We start from the raw sequence: 18,149 nt of genomic DNA on the forward strand, positions 1-18,149 counted from the left end.
GTAAGACTCTGCTGGGTTCCCAGCCACGGTGATGTGTTCGGCAACGAAAAAGCGGATGAACTTAAAAAGGGGATACTGTTATTGATCCCTCTCTCATAAACCATAACATCAGAATCCCACAATGTGAAATAAAGCGAAATATCGTCAACAATATTTTACAAAAAACCAATGAAAGATGGAACCTCCTAGAAACCTCCTAGAACCTCCTAGAAACCTCCTGAAACCTCCTAGAAACCTTCAGAAACCAGGAAACTATGGCCGAACTTCGACGAGAAAAAATCAAATAAGCTCTTACTACTTAGTAAACCTTCCTTAAGATCCCTAATAGGCGTCTTAACGGGACATAACCTACTAGGATACCACAAAAAGAAAATGGGGCTTAGTACGGATGATCTATGCAGAGGCTGCGGCAATGAGGACGAACAGGAAAACACTGTTCACTTCCTCTGTCACTGCCCAGCACTCTGTCGCACTAGGAAAAAATTCTTAGGAAACTACTTCCTTAATTAATTAGAAGAACTATCGGAACTCTCAGGCAATAGCCTACTGAACTTTGTCAAGTCCTCCAAATGGCTCGAACAACCATAGCATTCATAGGTTTACACTTTTTCATGAAGTTACATCAGGGTATCACAAGGGATCTGCATTGATCTAAGTGTCAACTGTCAGCCTATATAACCTAACATAACCTAAATACGAAAAAAGTTTTAATTATCCTTAATGATTATATATTTTTAGAGTATTTCTCACACGTATAGGTACGATTATAGTAAGCATAGTGCGTGTGTTATCGTGACACACAATTAAAGTTTATAGTGCTACACGCAAAGAATGATGTGAATGAAGGCTTTGTAATATGTACGCCTATTACTTAAAGGCTTGTTTATTTATATAATTTGTATATAGTGGGAATTCTTTTTAAATAATTAATTTATTAACCTTGTTCATATTTTAATACATAAGCTAATAAAATCACCCTATTTAATATGAGAGGCTTCAATTGGGGGGTTAATCATAAAAAAAATCAACTTTTAGTTGAGGAAACAATAGGTTGAGAAAAGAGAAGAAAAAAATAAAAACAACAAAAAACAAAAAAAGAAACAATTTTGTTTTTGTGCCCTGGGCGCTTTGTCGTCATCTCTTTATTTATTTTTAATCCACCATTAATTGATAAGAATTTATTTAAATTTTATTAAAAGCCAGTTTCGGATAGTTTTTTATAAGTTCATTATGATTTTAAATATACCTATAAGCTATTTGGAAATATTTTTAATAAACCATCGAGAAAACATTTCGAAAAATCCATTGCAAAATTGTATCTCATGTTTTTTTTTTTGTCTGTACGAGATGAAAACTGAGTTAATATCAACAAATGTGCAACCTTAAAGTATTTGGCGATTAACTATGCATCTTTCAAAACATATTAATAACAAAGTTTTCCCAAAATTTTGTTTTGTGTCTTTGTGTTGGTACCAACTGTATTTTAAGACAAACTAAAATTTTGTATAAGAATTGGTTGAAAGTAATGCAATATTATTTACAGGACCAATTCAGGACATTTTGTCATCCCCTTCTATTGGGACCTGGTTATGATGAAAAAAAAAAATTTACAAAAAGAATTAAATTTCAAACAAACGGCATGATTTTTGAAAAAAAGGCTAAATTTTGTATGTTTAGAAAAATTTAGGGTACATCTCTTGAAAAGTAACCAGCATTAGACAATCCTGTTTAAATGCTGTAAAACATTACAAAAAATACACATTTGGAGTTAAGGTCATTTTGACCTTTTAAGTTGAAAAAGCTATATTCAATCACACCACTTAAAATAAAAGTAGTTTTTAATTATTTTCTTTTCCATTTCTTTGCATACTTAAGAGAGTTAAGGGCTGAATAACACAAAACGTTTAAATCGGCTGAAAATTAACAAAAACAAAAACTCAAATTTTTATATAAAAGTACCACAAAAAGTTTTTTTTTCAAAATTTTTGGAATTTTGTTTGAAAATTGTTGGGGCCGTTTTTTGAAGTACATTTTATTTTAAAATTTTCGGAATTTTATCAAAAAAAAAAAAAAAAATGGTACGTATGCCAATTTGAAGAAACTATTCAAAAAAAAAAATTTAAGGTAAATTCATTGATCTGTTTTAAAAAAAATTGGTTTTTGAATACAAAATTTTTAAATATTTTAGAAAAATCCAAAATTGAGCTTACCTAATTATTTAATTTAAAATTTTTATTTCTTAATTTTTAAACTGAAGCTACTAAAATTCTTTTGCACAAAAATTTTATTGAAAACGATTGAGCCGCTTACGACAAAGTCAGATATCAAGAAAACGGTTTTATGGCAGGTATAATAACAACGTCCAAAATAATAATAAAAGTTAAAAAATATGTTTTTCTTTATTAATATGTAGTAACTAGTAACCCTTTATATGCCACACTACACGTATTTTATTTAATTCAAATAGTTATCGATATAGGTACTATATATCAAGTTATGCATTCGTAAAAAAAAATTACGACATTACGATTATAGAGAATGCCAAAAAAGTGGGTCCCAGAAGTCCGTCTGTCTGTCTGTCAGTCTCACAGTCTGTCTTTCTGTCTGTAAACGAAGCTACAGCCTAAACGGAACAATTAGCAGCATTATTTGGAGACTCTCCAGAGGGGTTTTTGGAATTAATTTTTTTGGACCAAAAATAACGGCACTTGTCATATACCGATATTAGTAAAATTGAAATTTATGGAAAACGGCTCCAACGATTTTGTAAAAAAAAAAATTGGAATATAAGTTTTAAGACAAGGTCCATCTTTGAACAAAAAAAAATTTATTTTGAACCGTTTTTTTGAAATCCGATTTACTCCGAAACTACTAATTACATTTCAACGAAACTTTTTGTGAAGAAGCATTTATATAAATTTAATATAAGCCAAAAAAATAATTTTTTGGATTTTTAAAAAAATTTTGAAAATTATTTTTTGAAAAATTAAATTTTCGAAAATGGGACATTGAATTTTTTTTGATTAGTTGATTAGTGATTTCTACAAAATGGCATACCAATTTTATTTTAAAACTATTTTTCAAAAAAATTATTTATAAAAAAATAGTTTTTTTAAAATTTGAAAATTTTTTTTCTAAAAATGCACATTTATATATTAAATAACATTGCATACTTTTTTTTAAGGGTTATTTGATTTCAGATTTTGTTTTAATTTTTTTTTAAACCAATTGTATGCTTTTTTTTTGTTCTTATACCTACACCTACATTTATACCTATATTTCACAAATTTCTATATAAAAAGTATTAAAAATTTAAGCAACTTGAACTCTAAGAGCAAGTTCGTACGACCCCAGTCGTGCAATTTATTTTATTTTGGACAAGTAGGTAAGTAAAAATTAAATTTCTATTTCTCCTGTAGAGAATCTTATACAACGCATAACCACCATGTTTGGTGAAAATTACATTTTAAAGTTGAAAAAAAAAAAAATCCACTTGAATTCAAATCTGGTTCAAGAAGACGATATTTGTTCGAATTTATTTTGATGAAGACATTAATTTCGACTTTTTTTTAGTCAGTATACTTGCCTGAAGAAAATTAAAAAATTGTTTAAAAAAATTACAGTCTACTTATCAGTCATTACTCCATAAATATAGTCATTTGCCTTTTTATTAAGTGGGACCCAATTTTTTTTTTTGTACTGGAACAACCCCTCAGACATGACAAAAATACGCATACGCCCCAGTGACCTTGTATAATAACATGCAAATTAGTCACCTAATAAAGTTACCTCTATAAAATTTACCAACTTCATGATCCCAATTCCAAAACTTAAGTAAGTAAAGATATTCTATCTGTTGTGGCTCTGGACAAATGGTAAATACTTAACTTGAAACTTGTTTTCATTCTTGAAATTCAAAAATTCATATTCAATTTACATCGCCATTGTTTTCTTAGATCTTGCCTATTTTCTCATCAATTTATATTGAAATTATTATTAATAAAAGTCGAACCATCTCTCTAAGTTCACCCTTTGCCTTATATTTCAGTATTTCTTACAGTTTGAAGTGATTATCCCTCTCCAAACTAAAACCACTGTAACTCGTAAGTCAAACAAAATTAAATTACAAGTCTACCCTCCCACCCTCACACACACACAAACACACAGAAAAGTAACAGATTAATTTTTAATACACAAAACACCTAATACTAATTAAGTACTTTTTCCTAAGCACTGGCAACACTAATCAGTAAATAACAAAAAAAAAAAGACTTAACAATATTAAATATTACAAACAACACATATCAAGCAAAAAAAAAACCACACGGACGGGCTTGAGGAGCTTCAGAGGCATCCCTCATTCGTTTTGTATTGTATGGAGAAACAAAACAAAAACACAAAAATACCACACTCAGTTGAGATCCAACCTAGTAACGAATAAGACGTATCCATTAGAACCAAAACCATCACCACTTGTGTACCAAAAAATTTTCAAAAAATATATCTTTTTTTGAACTCGTGTTGTCTATATTCTGGTGTATTTTTGTCTACATCTTGTGTCGCGTCGACTTTAATATATCTTTATCCCCAGTGAAATACTAAAAAAAATTCAAAAATCTGTAAAAATGGTTTCCCTACAACAAAGTGTTCTCATCCTTGCCGCTTTAGCTGCATTTGTATCTTCGGGTGAGTTATTCCCCCAAAAAAATTCAAAATTCATCTTCAAAAATATCAAAAAAAAAAAGATACAAAATTTTCTAAGTGAAGTCAATTTTTTGGACGTTGAGATAATGTATCTATTTATTGCAGCCTACGCCATCAATTGCTATCAATGCGAATCCGGTCTCGATGAGAAATGCGGTGAGCAATTCAATGCTGAGGGTGTCCATAAGGCTGATTGCTCCAGGGTGCCAGTGCCAAGGTTCTTACAAAATTTGTTACCAATCAAAAATGCAACTGGTTGCATGAAGACTGTCAATGAAGGTAAGTTAAAATAGAGTTGACATGGTTTTATGATGTCATTATGAATAGAAAAAGTCGTATAAACTCGTAGAGAGTTTGACGATAATGAGAGTCTTTTTAATTTTATTTCGAAATAAAAATGAGTTTGATTTCTTCGATGGCGTCGCTGTCGGACGTCGTCGGAGAAGATAGAGATGATGATGATGATGATAGGGATTAAAATTGGTTCTATTTTTAGGAATTAAGTTGACGTAATCCCATGTGGGGTTTCTTTTACTAAATGCTCGCAAAACGGTGGAGCTAATTTGTGTGTTTTTGTTTTACTATATCAAGCAAGCAGGCAGTCTTTTATATTTTCTCTCATGATTTTATTTGTTTTTTCGTTTTAAAGACTTTTTTAACGCAGAGAGAAAGTTCATGGAAATTTGTTTTTTTATTTTTAAAATTATTTATGGAAATTATATTGTTTTTTATTTTATTAGAAAATCTAGACAAAATGTTTTTGACCAATTCAAACTTTATGTCTAGTTTTTTTTTTTTTATTGACTAGCTCGATAGACATATTGGATACTATTTTTATGGTCTTGCCTCACCCACTCAGAAAATTATAGAAATTTCATCTCATGAATTGGATTTTTTTTTTTTATTTAAAAGTTTTAAAAGTAGCAATTGTTTTTTTTTTTTGTTTTGTCATGTTACTTGAGTTTATACTCACTATGATGATTTATATTTGCGTCGTTTGTTTTTTTGTTTACCGGCTTGGAAATTAATTCATTATTCAAAGGTGTAGAGTTTGTGTTTTTTTTTTTTTTTTTTTTTTGTTAATCAATTTTTGTATAGGAAAGTTTAAGACTCAAGCTATATGGTGAGGTAATAGGTATTCTAAATTCAGGTAGCAAAACTGATGTCATATCTCGTTTCTGTCAGTGATTTTAGAAGAAATCTATTTTGATTAATTTCTTATCTAAGATTTAAGTGACAGTTTTAATTAATTTGAATAATTTATTAAAAATATTCAGGTGTGTCTGAAAATTTACATTATTGGTTTAAATATTTCAAAGTTAGGATAGGAATGTAATAAAGTAATTTGAAAACAACTTTAAAGATTAAAAAAAAAAAAAAAAAAAAAAATCAGTATAAACGTAATGGTAAGCTTTTGTGGCAAAAAAGATGTTATAAAGTTTAAATGGAAGATAAGTGAACTTTTTGGTAGCTCAGTAAATAACAACAAATGATTGCTATGGATAAACAAAACATTTGTTTCTTGTGTTGTGTTTACAGAGAAAACATTTTCCGAACTTATTAGTATATTTTTTACTCTTCAACAACAATTTTATTATTAATAACACTGGTTAACCTTATATTTTAATATAAGGAAAATTGTTAGAAGATATTTAGTAACGGATTCTATAAAAACTATTTTCCATCTTTCAAGAACTTTTTTAATCTTTCCGATGTCTTTGTTATTGTCAGAGATATCTTAAAATGAAGAAAGTGGCTTCATATATCATAAAGAAGATAATATGACATTATAATTTTTTTTAATTATGCAAACAACTGAGGATATCTCGGGAAGTAAAAAAAATATCGAAAAGATTTAAACATATTTAAAAAGGTGGACAATAGTTCTTATAAAAATCGTTACTAAATATGCACAAACAATTTACCTTATATAAAAGAATAAAGCCCTAAGTACTGCATTTCGGTAGTATTTCAAAAACGGGAGCTGATTAATTTTTTCTGACTACGGATTCGAGTTCAGCACACCGAAAACCTTGAGAAAAGTATTTTTTTGTTCCCAAAACAAAAAAAAAGTTTAATTTTGTTAACCAGTGTAATAAATAAAAGTAATCTTCAGGACTTAAAAAAAAATATTTTTTATTCTAAAAAATACTACCTAATGGAAAACGTAATTGAAATAATAATAATAATGGTTTGAGGCCTACTACACTTATTTTAAGAAGTTTTCTCTTTCACGACTTCTTTTTATTAAACATTAAAATATTGTCATATAAAGAGAAGGCATTTTAAAATTTTTTTACGTTCAAACATTGTAAATATGTACATATTTTAAATGTATTTTTTTTATTAGTAAATACTTTTTGGAATACTAAATATTTATTAAAAAGCTATCAAGTAGGGTGTTATCACATCTAAAACATCGAAGAAATGCTAAAGATAACTGAAAATGATTCATTAGCATTAGCATAAAGGTCATGAAGATAGATATAATAGATAGATATTGGTATCGAAAAAAAGATCGACCATTTGATCGAAACTAAAATTACTATACCAATGGTTATCGTCATATGCGTTCTCGGTCTATGCATCTGTGCGTCCTAAACGGCAAACGGAGATGCCCTTCCTAAACGGGGGACGATATTCTCTAAATTTTGGTACAGATGGTTTTTATATACATAACTCAATTTTTGTTTTAGTTTTTTTATTTTAATATCTGGCTTAAACTGAAGAAAATTGGTACTAAAGTAATTGGAATTTTCCCAAAATTGGCACTGTTACCTATCGAAAGATTTGACATCTAGAAGACAAAATCTTAAATAAAATTTTGGTTTAATTGCCAATTGGTCGAGGTAGTTCAAATTTAAACTGTCACAAAACATGTTTTTCTGAACATTTAATGAAATATGTATGAAATATGAAATATTTTCGTTTTCAAAAATGATTCTTCCAAAACGAACAAAATACATCTGTCCTTATGAATAAGGACGTAATTTTATCCCGTGTAGGTGGATACCGGTTATTTACGGAGACCAACCATCCTCTTCTAGAGAGTTCAGTCCGCGTTTCCGTTACTATATCCTCTTTAATATTTCAACCAAAAGAGGATCGGATAGTTTCCTCTTTTTTTCGTTATAATTTCCTTGTAATATCCTTCTATCAAATATTTTCAATAATAAATTAAACAAAGAAATTAAAAATTAAACAAAAACTGAAGAACATATTTTTGTGTTAGATGCATACAAATTTTTTTTTTTTCAAAAATCCAATATAGCTTTAATTTGTATTTCTTTATAAGCATTTTGCATCCGAAAATATTTCGTTCGCTAATTCGTACCGAACGCTATTAACTAAACTGAAAATTGCACTCACTTCAATAGCGCACTTTGAATTTAATATGCTTCCGAAGTAAAAAAAAAGTTCAAAATGTGTTTTTAAAAAACGTTTTACAGATAATTTTTTACGATTTAAAAAAAAAACGATTACGAATTGTTTTCATTTACCCAAATTTTAAAATAACTGCTCTGGCCCAGTCTCTTTAAACTCTAATAAACTTTCATGACACTCGCAATTCTGGTGTGCTATAGCATAGCTTATTCTAATTCTGAAAATGTTAGTTTAAAAATTCCACTGCAAATACAGCAATATTTACTACACCGAAAAAAAAAACCAATATCAATTTAACATTTTTTAAATATCAAATTAACATTTTTTAAATATCAGCCAAAAATGCTCTATAAAATGTGTTTTATGATATTTAAAATGTTAAAACAACATTTTTATTATCAGGATGATATTTAAATGTCACATTTTGGAAATTTTTTTTGATATTTTATTATCATTTTTTCATATCAATTTCTCATTCCAAATTATTGAAAAATATTAAATAAAAAATTCTTAATGTGTACTAATTTATAGGCGCTTTGTGTTTTTTCGAAGTAAAATGTATGATTTACTGAGAAAATTTGATCGGCACTAAGATTTTACTTCACATAGTTTGGGAGAAAATAACAAAACAATTATATCACCTATAATAGAAAAAATAATATCACCATTATTTTGTAAAGAATATTTCCTTTAAGTAATGTTTTAAAAAAAGAAAGAAAATTATTAAAATAATAAAAATAATAAAAATGAAAAGGAAAGAAATAGGTTCCATTATAATAAACTAAAACGTAAAATCTAGTTAACATTGATATTTTAATTGTCAAAGTGAAATTTTCACTATCCACTTAAACTTAAAAAAATGTCAAAATGATATTTTAATTGTCAAAGTGAAATTTTCACTATCCCACCTGAAATTAAAAAATGTCAAAATGATTATGATAAAATATCAAAATTGATATTTTAATTGTTGGACGACTTTTGTCACTGAAAAATGTTAATTTGATAGCTGTTATTATCAATTTTTTTTTTCGGTGTATACTTTTTAAATTGTATTTATCCGTTTCAACAATATTATTTTACTTCATTGAAATTCTTTGGTTAATTATTTTTTTCTTTGGTATGAAATATTATTTCCTTATAAATCAGCTATAAAAAGAAAAAAATGGATTTTTCAAAGACTTACATCATGTAACCTTAAAAAATCGTGTTATTAAAGCATTAAGAATGCAAATTTTTCCCGAACTAAACGCAAATGAAACAGGTCACGCAAAGGGGTTGTAATAAAGTGCTGTAATCTTTTTACTTATGCTTAGCCTTGAAATGAAAATAACAAAATGGCAAACTTTTTTACAACAGCTATGTGCGACATTAGTTCATTTAGTAAGTTGTCACCAAATAATAACATCACACATTTAAACACCAACTACTTGCATAATTATTATATTCCTTCAAATTTGTGTTTGTTAAAAGTTTATTATTTTTAGCTTGCAAAATACTTAAAAAATAAATTGCACGACTAGGGTTGCACGTATTTGCTCTTATGCTTAAAGTAACTTTAATGTTAAAGCTTTTTGTTTATATTCAAGAAATTTAAAATTTGATATTTTGAAGAAATTTCAAAAGTAGTATAAAAAAATTAAATCTGTTTTTATAACTAATTAAACACCGTTTTAAATGATCTTTGAAAAAAAAATAAGTATGCTATTTTATTTCTTGTATAAAAAAGTATTTTTCGAAAAAAATTTCGAAAATCGTAGGGGCCGTTTTTTAAAAAAAATAATTTTTTATCAATAAAAATTTTCTAACATTTTTCAAAAAAAAAGTTCTTATGCCATTTTGAAGAAATAATTAATTTACCCGTTTTCAATAAATTGATTTTTCGAAAAAAAATTTTGAAATATTTTTTAAAAATCTAAAAGTGTGTTTTTTGAAAATTTTCTTAAATTTTAATATTACCTTTACTTAAGCGCTCTTATATAAAAATTTTCGTTGAAAGCGGATTAGTCTTATACGAGTTATTCATAAATCAAGAAAACCGTTCTATGACAGGTACCGTTAATAACGGTACAAAAATTATTTTTTTTATTTCAAAAGTTGGCTCTTATGTGTCACACAAAAATTGTAATCAATATAGTTAGAGCCGTTTTCGAAAAAAATTAACTTTTCTATTTCCGTTATATGGCAGGTACCGTTATTTTTGGTCATAAAAATGAAATTCCAATTTCCCCTCTAGGGAATCACCAAAAACTGCTAAATACCAAGTTTGAAGAAAATCACTTCACGCGTTTAGGCTGCAGCTCCGGATAGAGACAGACAGAAATTTTGGAAAATTGATGCATCTATGTACTTCAAACAACTTGAAAAAATATCTATATTTATGAATATATTAGAAAAATACTTAAATATTTTCACATGATTTTTCTTGGAAATAAAAATGTTTGATTTATAACTGATGCGCCTTTTAAAGAAACGAAAAAAAAAAAAATTACATTAAATTCGATTTTGTTAGCAATTAATCACTGTTTATAATGTTCATGTCCAATATGTAGAACATGTTCAAAGAAATTCATTTACGGTTGGCCTCGAAACGCCCACGTTAACAATTTTTGTTCGTTTGTCTATGTCTACCATCCCCAAAATGATATACGCGTCTTTTATATATCTTCAAAATAAATTTGTTCCTTTTCGGCTCTCTGATTAAAGATCATTTTAATTTTTAATGTCATAAATTCTAACCTCATGACTCAATGAGAATAGATCTTCGGTCAACAAGACAAATTAACAACACGCATACTTTTTTGAAAAAAATAAAAAAAAACCTATTTACTGCTACGCGTACTCCGATACAATACTCGTAGGTACAATTGTACGTACATATAGCTTGGGTTAAAATTTTTAATTAATTATTTCTCTGCATTGTGCGATTGTGTCGTTTGAAGCTTATATTTTCATGTGTTAAGTGAATGATCTTTCTTGACTTTAACGATGTATAAGTTAAAATTCAATTAGGCTAAAACCTAGCGGAAATGAAGATTTTTCTTAGAAAAAAAAAAAGGAACAAGCAACCATTTACGATAAATTTAATTGTATGAATGTCTTAAGTTTGTGCTTCTATTTGAAATTAATTTTAAATGATATTTTACAAGTAAAAAATGAGAAAATAATACAGAATTGTATCAGAAACATACCTACTTTTAAACCTGTCATTGAAAAATATATGTAATTTGTTATTGATTTGAAATAAAGATCGTTATTTTTTCTTGTTAGATAAAATTAAGAGTTAACCACAAAAAAGACAAATTTTGCGGTTTTATTTAATTTTTTAATTATTTAAATGGAAACCTTGAATCATAAATAAATCTTGTTCCGATGGAGCTTTTTGTTTTGCAATATACCAAACCCACAGTGATGTTATACGAACATTTCTTTATCTTTTGAACTGCAGGAAAAATGTAGGTTTTTCTATTAGCTGTACATAAGGTTGTTAATCTTGACATGATTTCATAAATAGAGTTTTTGAAAGTGGAACATAAAATGGTTTTGGATATCATCTTCCCCCACATTTAAATTTGAGCTTATTAAAAGCTATCTGGACTTTTCATTTGAAAATCTGTAAGGCTTAGATAGCTATTCTTTTAATAATATCTACATATCTTCATTATGTTTTGCTTTCTTCGTCGTCACGTGAAACCGATTTAATCTTTGGCATAGGAAGAACTGTTTCTACCACATCTCTTTTTTAGTTCCAAACTTTAAAAATAACCAACTGTTTCTAAGATGAAAACTTGTTCATATTGAATTCAATCATTAACTAACACTGGTAAACAAAATTGAGCTTTTTTTGCCACAAGGACCTAGATATACTTTTCTAGAGGTTTTTGAGTTGCTGAACTCATTCAGAAAAATTCTATTAGCATCCGTTCTTGAAATATAACCGTTATACAAAAAACCTCTCTTTTTTTCATTTTATAACGGTAATATTTCAAGAACGAAAGCTAATAGAATTTTTCTGATTGCGAGTTCAACAACTCAAAAACCTCTAGAAAAGTATATTTTGGTTCTTGTGCCAAAAAAAAAGTTTAATTTGGTTGGCGAGTGCTGTTTCTGAGTCAAAGACCGTTACTTAAATTTTTAAATATCTCGGGCAGTAAAAGAGATATTAAAAAGATTTAAACATTTTTTGGAACAATTCATAATGAATCACCCCACATAAAAACATAACCTCGAAAACAGCCCAAAATGACGTTTATGGCATTTTCTGAGTATAATATTTTAAAAACGGAGGGCAGTATAAATTTTCTAACTTCAGATTCGTGTTCAGCACATTAAAAACCTATAGAAAAGTATATTTTGGTTATTTTGGAAAAAACCTTGTTGACCAGTGTTATCAATACACTCATGAAACTTCTATTGCAATAAGGATGAAGGATTAAACGAATCTATAAACAATTACGAATTAAAAAGGGTCTATACCTATTCTTCAAGTAAAAGCATGTTTTGTTTTTTTGGGTTAAGGGGGAAAACCCTCCGGAATTTTTTAAATTTTGCATTATTAATTTTTTGCCTAAAAAAATCAACCGAAGAAACTATTTTAGTGGTCTAAGCCTTAAATGAAACCTCAAAAGTCACTAGATAGTCCTGAAACCCATGCGTTCCGAGCCTACCACAGTACAAAAAAGAAAACTTTAAACGAATTTTTCTCGAAACGCGTTTTTTTCCGCGCCGTGCAACGTAACTCAAAAAGTAATGAAGCAATCGACTTGAAATTGGTCATTGCATGAACCTAAAAGTTCAATTCAATTTTCACAATAGGGTAAAACTATACAATACGCCCCACTTTTTTTGAATCTTCAAAAAAACAAAATAAATAAAGGAAAATAATAGTTTTTTTGATAAATATAAAAAGTATAGTCTTTTTTCTTACTTTTGGCATATTTATATGTACTAAAATATGATAGCATATATTATATATAAATCGTTTAAAAAAAGTTCAAGTGGGGCGTTTTGTAACTCATTTGCTGGGTAAAACGCCCCACACCAGTGACAAAACGCCCCTATGGAAAAAGTAGCTACAAATGTATTAAATTAGAAAAAATAAATTATTTGATTTTGGAATATAGAATTTTGCGATGCTTTGCGGCCGCTAATGCTGCAATCTAGTATGTATACATGGTAAAAAAAACTCGTGCAACGCCATATGGCAAGATATGCGCTGAATTCTAAACTTCTTTAAAACGGTCCTGTAATAATTTTCGTTTTTGGCCATAATGACCGCAGTGTCGTCCTTTTGTAATTTAATGCAATTTTTAAGCATATAGCAAATTAAAAAAATGTTGATGAGTATTTTACTTCATAATTTACTGGGGCGTATTACACTCACTGTACTGGGGCGTTTTGTAAATTTCGAAGTGCCATACGGGCATGCAAAAATATAGCAACCCAGACTGTTTTTAAGGAATTACCAAAAAATAACTAAGAAGCCCATTTTTTGAACTTTCTAATTATATATACCAATTTGATATGGTCTTTATACTTTCTGAAAAAATGAAATTTTGTCTGCGCTCTCCGCAATATGTTTTGGTGCCAAATTTTTGTTTTGCAGTTTTTTTCTTTTCAGGGTACACAGAATACTACAACTCAATAATACAATTGACGAGGAACTTAAATTAGTTTGAACAGTTTTCGTTTTGTTTGCTTAACAACACCTGTGTGCGTACGAGACTGGTGGGGCGTTTTGTAAACTGGGGCGTATTGTATGGTTTTACCCTAAATATTTTTTTTAACAATTTGTTTATCAAAAACACATTGTGTTTTTTCGTTTTTTTGGGCTCTAATTTTTAGTTTACACTTTTTTTTTTGCTAAATTTAGGTTCATGCAATGCGTATAAATATATTTTAATGGAAAAAAATTTCTGTTTTGATTATAAATAATTTACTGGACCTGGGCATTGCACGGCGCAAACGCAAGGCATCAACTTTAAACAGCTGTAAAGCCGCCATTTTGTTTTTTTATTACTCCAAAAAAATTGTTCTAAAAACCCGTTGTCCAGAGGGTTTTCCCCCCTTAAGAGAAGTTACAAAATGCAAATGATTCGTGCAAAACGTTTAAAAACTTTAGAATGAAAATTTTATTTTTCGTGAAAACCAAAATTAAAATGAGCCTTTTTAACTATTTGTGCATCGAAAATGGATTATGATATTCGAAATTTTTAATCTGTTTATTTATTATTTATTTTATTTTTTTTTTTAATTTTGTAAATTTTTAAGTACCTACCTAAATTCTTAAAAAAAGAAATATCTTTCTGTAAATTGTGAATGAAATTATTTCTGCTATTTTTACGTTCTGATTTTTTTAAGAAATAAAAAAAAAAACGCAGTTTTGTTAAAATTATACTACAGATCAAATTTAACCGAAATTGTTTGAGCCGTTTTAGGGATAATTGGAATACCTCGAACGTCTTATATGGGGAGTATAACTTCTAAAGGAGATGTTAAAAAAATAAAAATAAGTAAATGGGCTGTACAAATCATCTTTTCAAATTTTTAGGCAAATGCCATTTTTGTTCGCAAATCCATTTTTTTTTTTTGGAAAAGAATACCTATTTTATTGTAAATATGTTTGATGTTAGTTTTTCGAGTGAAATTGTGCCGTTTTTCAGTGTTTTTGGACATTGAAATAGCGTCGGAACAAAAAAAAAAAACACAAACAAAGGAAAAAAAAAGGATTTTGACCAACTTTATCAATTGACCGAAGGGTTGTAAATAATATTACGTTCTAAAAATTTTGTATTTTTACTTTTGACTTTAATAACTATCCGAAAAAAAAGGCGTATACAATATTTTTCCAAGAAACGGTTTCTGTTGTCCGTAATTCAAAAACTGTATTATGAACTTTTTTGCAAATGATAAACTTTTTTTGTTAAAAGGAATTAGTTTCATATGTTCCAAACAACAAATATGAAATCATTTTTCATTCACACATCGTATAAGTTTAATCTTATCTTCAATTGCAATCCCAACCCTATTGACCCAAGGTGGGCATATTCAAATTTGAAAAAAATAAACTTCTCACTTAAATTATGAAGGTGTTCAAACATTTGTCTTTTTTATCACTTTGACAAACAAAAATTATTATAAATTGTGTTAATATTTAAACATTTAACGCTTCGACACCACTCAGTCAAATAATGCCTACACTTGTTCAAGAAAAATAATAAAAATTATAAATAAACTCAATTGTAGGTGCTTCTAACAAGTGCATTCAATCTTCCATATGAACAGTTTGTATATACAGAAAAGTTGTAGAAGATATTTTCAGTCTTGAATGAATCCCACCTACGTGTTGATTTTAATTTATATATTTTTTTCTTTAAAACAATTAACATGCATGACACATTCAGAGAAGCCATTTAGTATAATTATTATATTATTGATATCTCTCGGCAAAAAAAGATCTCACGTGCTCCATTGACCTTTAAATGAAACGAGGTGAAATGATAAATTTGTTTTTGAGTTCAAGCTTAATTTCCAAAAGTTTCCAAATTATAAATTTTGTCTATTTTTGGGAAGTTGTTTTAGCAAGAAACCAGAAGTCATACAAAATAGGTTAAAAAAAATCGATTTTAATTATAAAATTTTTATGAGCTCTCAATTAAGTTTTTAACCAAAAGTTATTAATTTTAATGTCAAAAAACTTGACATGACATTTAAAAATACGCAATAAAAAATCTAGGCCAACCATTATTTTGATTTTTTTTTTTATGGTTTTTAGAGATTTCATAAAATATTTTATTTATATAAATGGAATTTTGATTTTGTTGCAAATTAAAAACAAATAAATCAAAACTTAAAATAAATAACGATACATCAAAGAAAAGACCCAATAAAATTAAAAAGATTTTATTTTAATTTTTTATATATAAATACTTTATTTATTTTCGACTTTTTAAAATTTATTTCCATAAAAAAATAATTATCAAAACAAATTTTATTTATTTATTTTGCAGTAAGTGGAGCTAAACACATCATCCGTACTTGCTATTTCGGTGATGTTAAATCAACATCTTCAGGATGCCAATCAGATCCATCTCTGCCATATGTCAAACAAATTTCATGTGACGTTTGTACGGACAACTTGTGCAATGGATCCTCCGTCACTGGACCAATCGCTCTAACAATCGCCATGTTTGCCTTAGTCGCTCGCATGCTCTATTAAATTTTATTCTTAAGACAAAAATAAATGTATTTATTTTTTTTTTTAGTTTTATTTCTACTTTACGATACAAAAAAAAAAACATAATTTTTCAAAAAAAATACAAATTCCAAATTTTTATTTTTAGCTCTGAGAAAAAAAAGAAGAAAAGTTAATAAACCAGTGACGCTAATTTAAATTTTGTTTTGATTCGATTTTGTTTGGATTTTGATTTTTTTTTTTTCTTCTTTTCTATAATTCTTATGCAAACATTACACACAGCGGCTGATACAATGTTACACTGTAAATAATAAAATTATTTTAGAAATAATGTTTAAATTGAAAAAAAAAAAAAACAGAAGAAAAAAATGTTTGTACGATTTTAAATTTTATACAACACACGAGCTGTTTTATTTAAATAAAGTTACAAAAATCACCAAATAATTTAGACATTTTGAAATTTCATCGCAAAACGCAATAATGATGCCAATTTTTCAGTATTTGGCTTATATATTTCAATATTATGATGGAAATCATAAAGAAGGCTAAAAGAAGATAAAATTTGGTGAAGCTTGAGCATAACCGCAGCTCTGTACGTTCACAACTGTTTGAAACAAATTACTCCAAAAATTGTAAATTTTTCCCACAAAGTAAATAAGACAAAATTATTTTGAAATTGGGCCAGAGTACATGAGACTGGTATGTAGGCTTTTAAACCCAATTTAAATTTTTTTTTAACTCAATAACTCAGACACATTGATCATGAATACCTAAATTTTAAGTGTCGTTTGCCAAAAATGCAATAAATGTCAGAAAATAAACGATTTTTGACTTAGGACAGATTTTAAGAAAAGAAAAACAAAAAAAGGATGTATCATGCATGGCCTTGAAGCTTTTAAAATTTCCAATAGTTGGAGCCTTAAACGATTTCTTAAAAATATAATTTCTCTTCGAATATCATAAATTTTGTCGAAAACGAACAATTTTTTTCGATAATGTTTTTAGCAGGTACTAGTAGTCGAATTAGTGGCTTTTAAAATGGTGAGATATTAGATTTTTTTAAAAACTTAATTTTTCCAACATCTAGTGTGAGCACATTCCACCTCTCCGATTTAAAATGGAGAAAATGCATTGTGGCATATATGCCACTTTTAACTTAAAATCTACCTAGGGCAAAAATTGTCTTAAAAATATGAATAATGTTCCATGCATTTTAAAAACGTTGTCTTCAATTCTATTCTTACTTTATAATACTTTGTGTACGAAAAGTAAAATTATTTCAATGAAAAAAAAATGTTCCACATACGCCACAGTGACCGCTTGAGTTGCAATAATTGATTCACGATTTTGTATCTGGACTGAAAAGTAGGAAAGTTAAAGACGATAACACACAGGATCAGGATGACAGAACGCCAATAGAAAATTAAGCAGGCACAACTCCGTTAAGTGTTTTGAGTCTTACTCTAATTGTCAAAAAGCCAGGTTTGTTCGAGAAAAGAACATCTTCATTTTTTTTACCGACTTCCAAAAAGGAGGATGTATTCAATTCGTCTGTCTTTTTTTTTTATGTTTGTTACCTCATAACTTTGGACTGAGTGAACCAAATTTGATAATTTTTGTATTGGAAAGCTGGTGGCTGCAGTGTGGTCCCATTTTAATTTAGTTCAGTTTTGGCCATATAAACTATTAGAAAAAACCAAAAAATCCAGTTTTAATCCATGGAAGTCGGTTTTGTTTTTTGATAAAAATGATTATTGTTTATTCTTGGTTGTGTGAGAACTATTCAGGTGACATTATATCATGATATTTTTTTTTGTCCCAGAATAGAGTAAATATTTACGTGAGGCCCCACAGCAGTGATAATCGTTGT

General features: G+C 28.0%; 1 protein-coding gene across 1 annotated transcript; it reads left to right on the top strand.

Annotated features, from left to right (window-relative positions):
- The first annotated feature begins 4,382 nt into the window (after window positions 1–4,382).
- Window positions 4,383–16,723, top strand: LOC129917106 (uncharacterized). The gene is made up of 3 exons (XM_055997454.1): window positions 4,383–4,686; window positions 4,810–4,983; window positions 16,095–16,723. The coding sequence occupies exons 1-3, from the start codon at window positions 4,626–4,628 to the stop codon at window positions 16,301–16,303; spliced, it is 444 nt and encodes a 147-aa protein (XP_055853429.1). The 5' UTR covers window positions 4,383–4,625; the 3' UTR covers window positions 16,304–16,723.
- Window positions 16,724–18,149: the final 1,426 nt, after the last annotated feature.

The sequence above is a fragment of the Episyrphus balteatus genome, chromosome 1, assembly GCF_945859705.1.
Source record: "Episyrphus balteatus chromosome 1, idEpiBalt1.1, whole genome shotgun sequence".
Lineage (NCBI taxonomy): Eukaryota > Metazoa > Arthropoda > Insecta > Diptera > Syrphidae > Episyrphus > Episyrphus balteatus.

Excerpts from the sequence above, each read along its gene's own strand:
- LOC129917106 (XM_055997454.1), top strand. The coding sequence starts at position 4,626 with ATGGTTTCCCTACAACAAAGTGTTCTCATCCTTGCCGCTTTAGCTGCA. Across the intron at positions 4,687-4,809 it reads AGCTGCATTTGTATCTTCGG|CCTACGCCATCAATTGCTAT; the intron begins GTGAGTTATTCC and ends TATTTATTGCAG. Across the intron at positions 4,984-16,094 it reads CATGAAGACTGTCAATGAAG|TAAGTGGAGCTAAACACATC; the intron begins GTAAGTTAAAAT and ends TTTATTTTGCAG.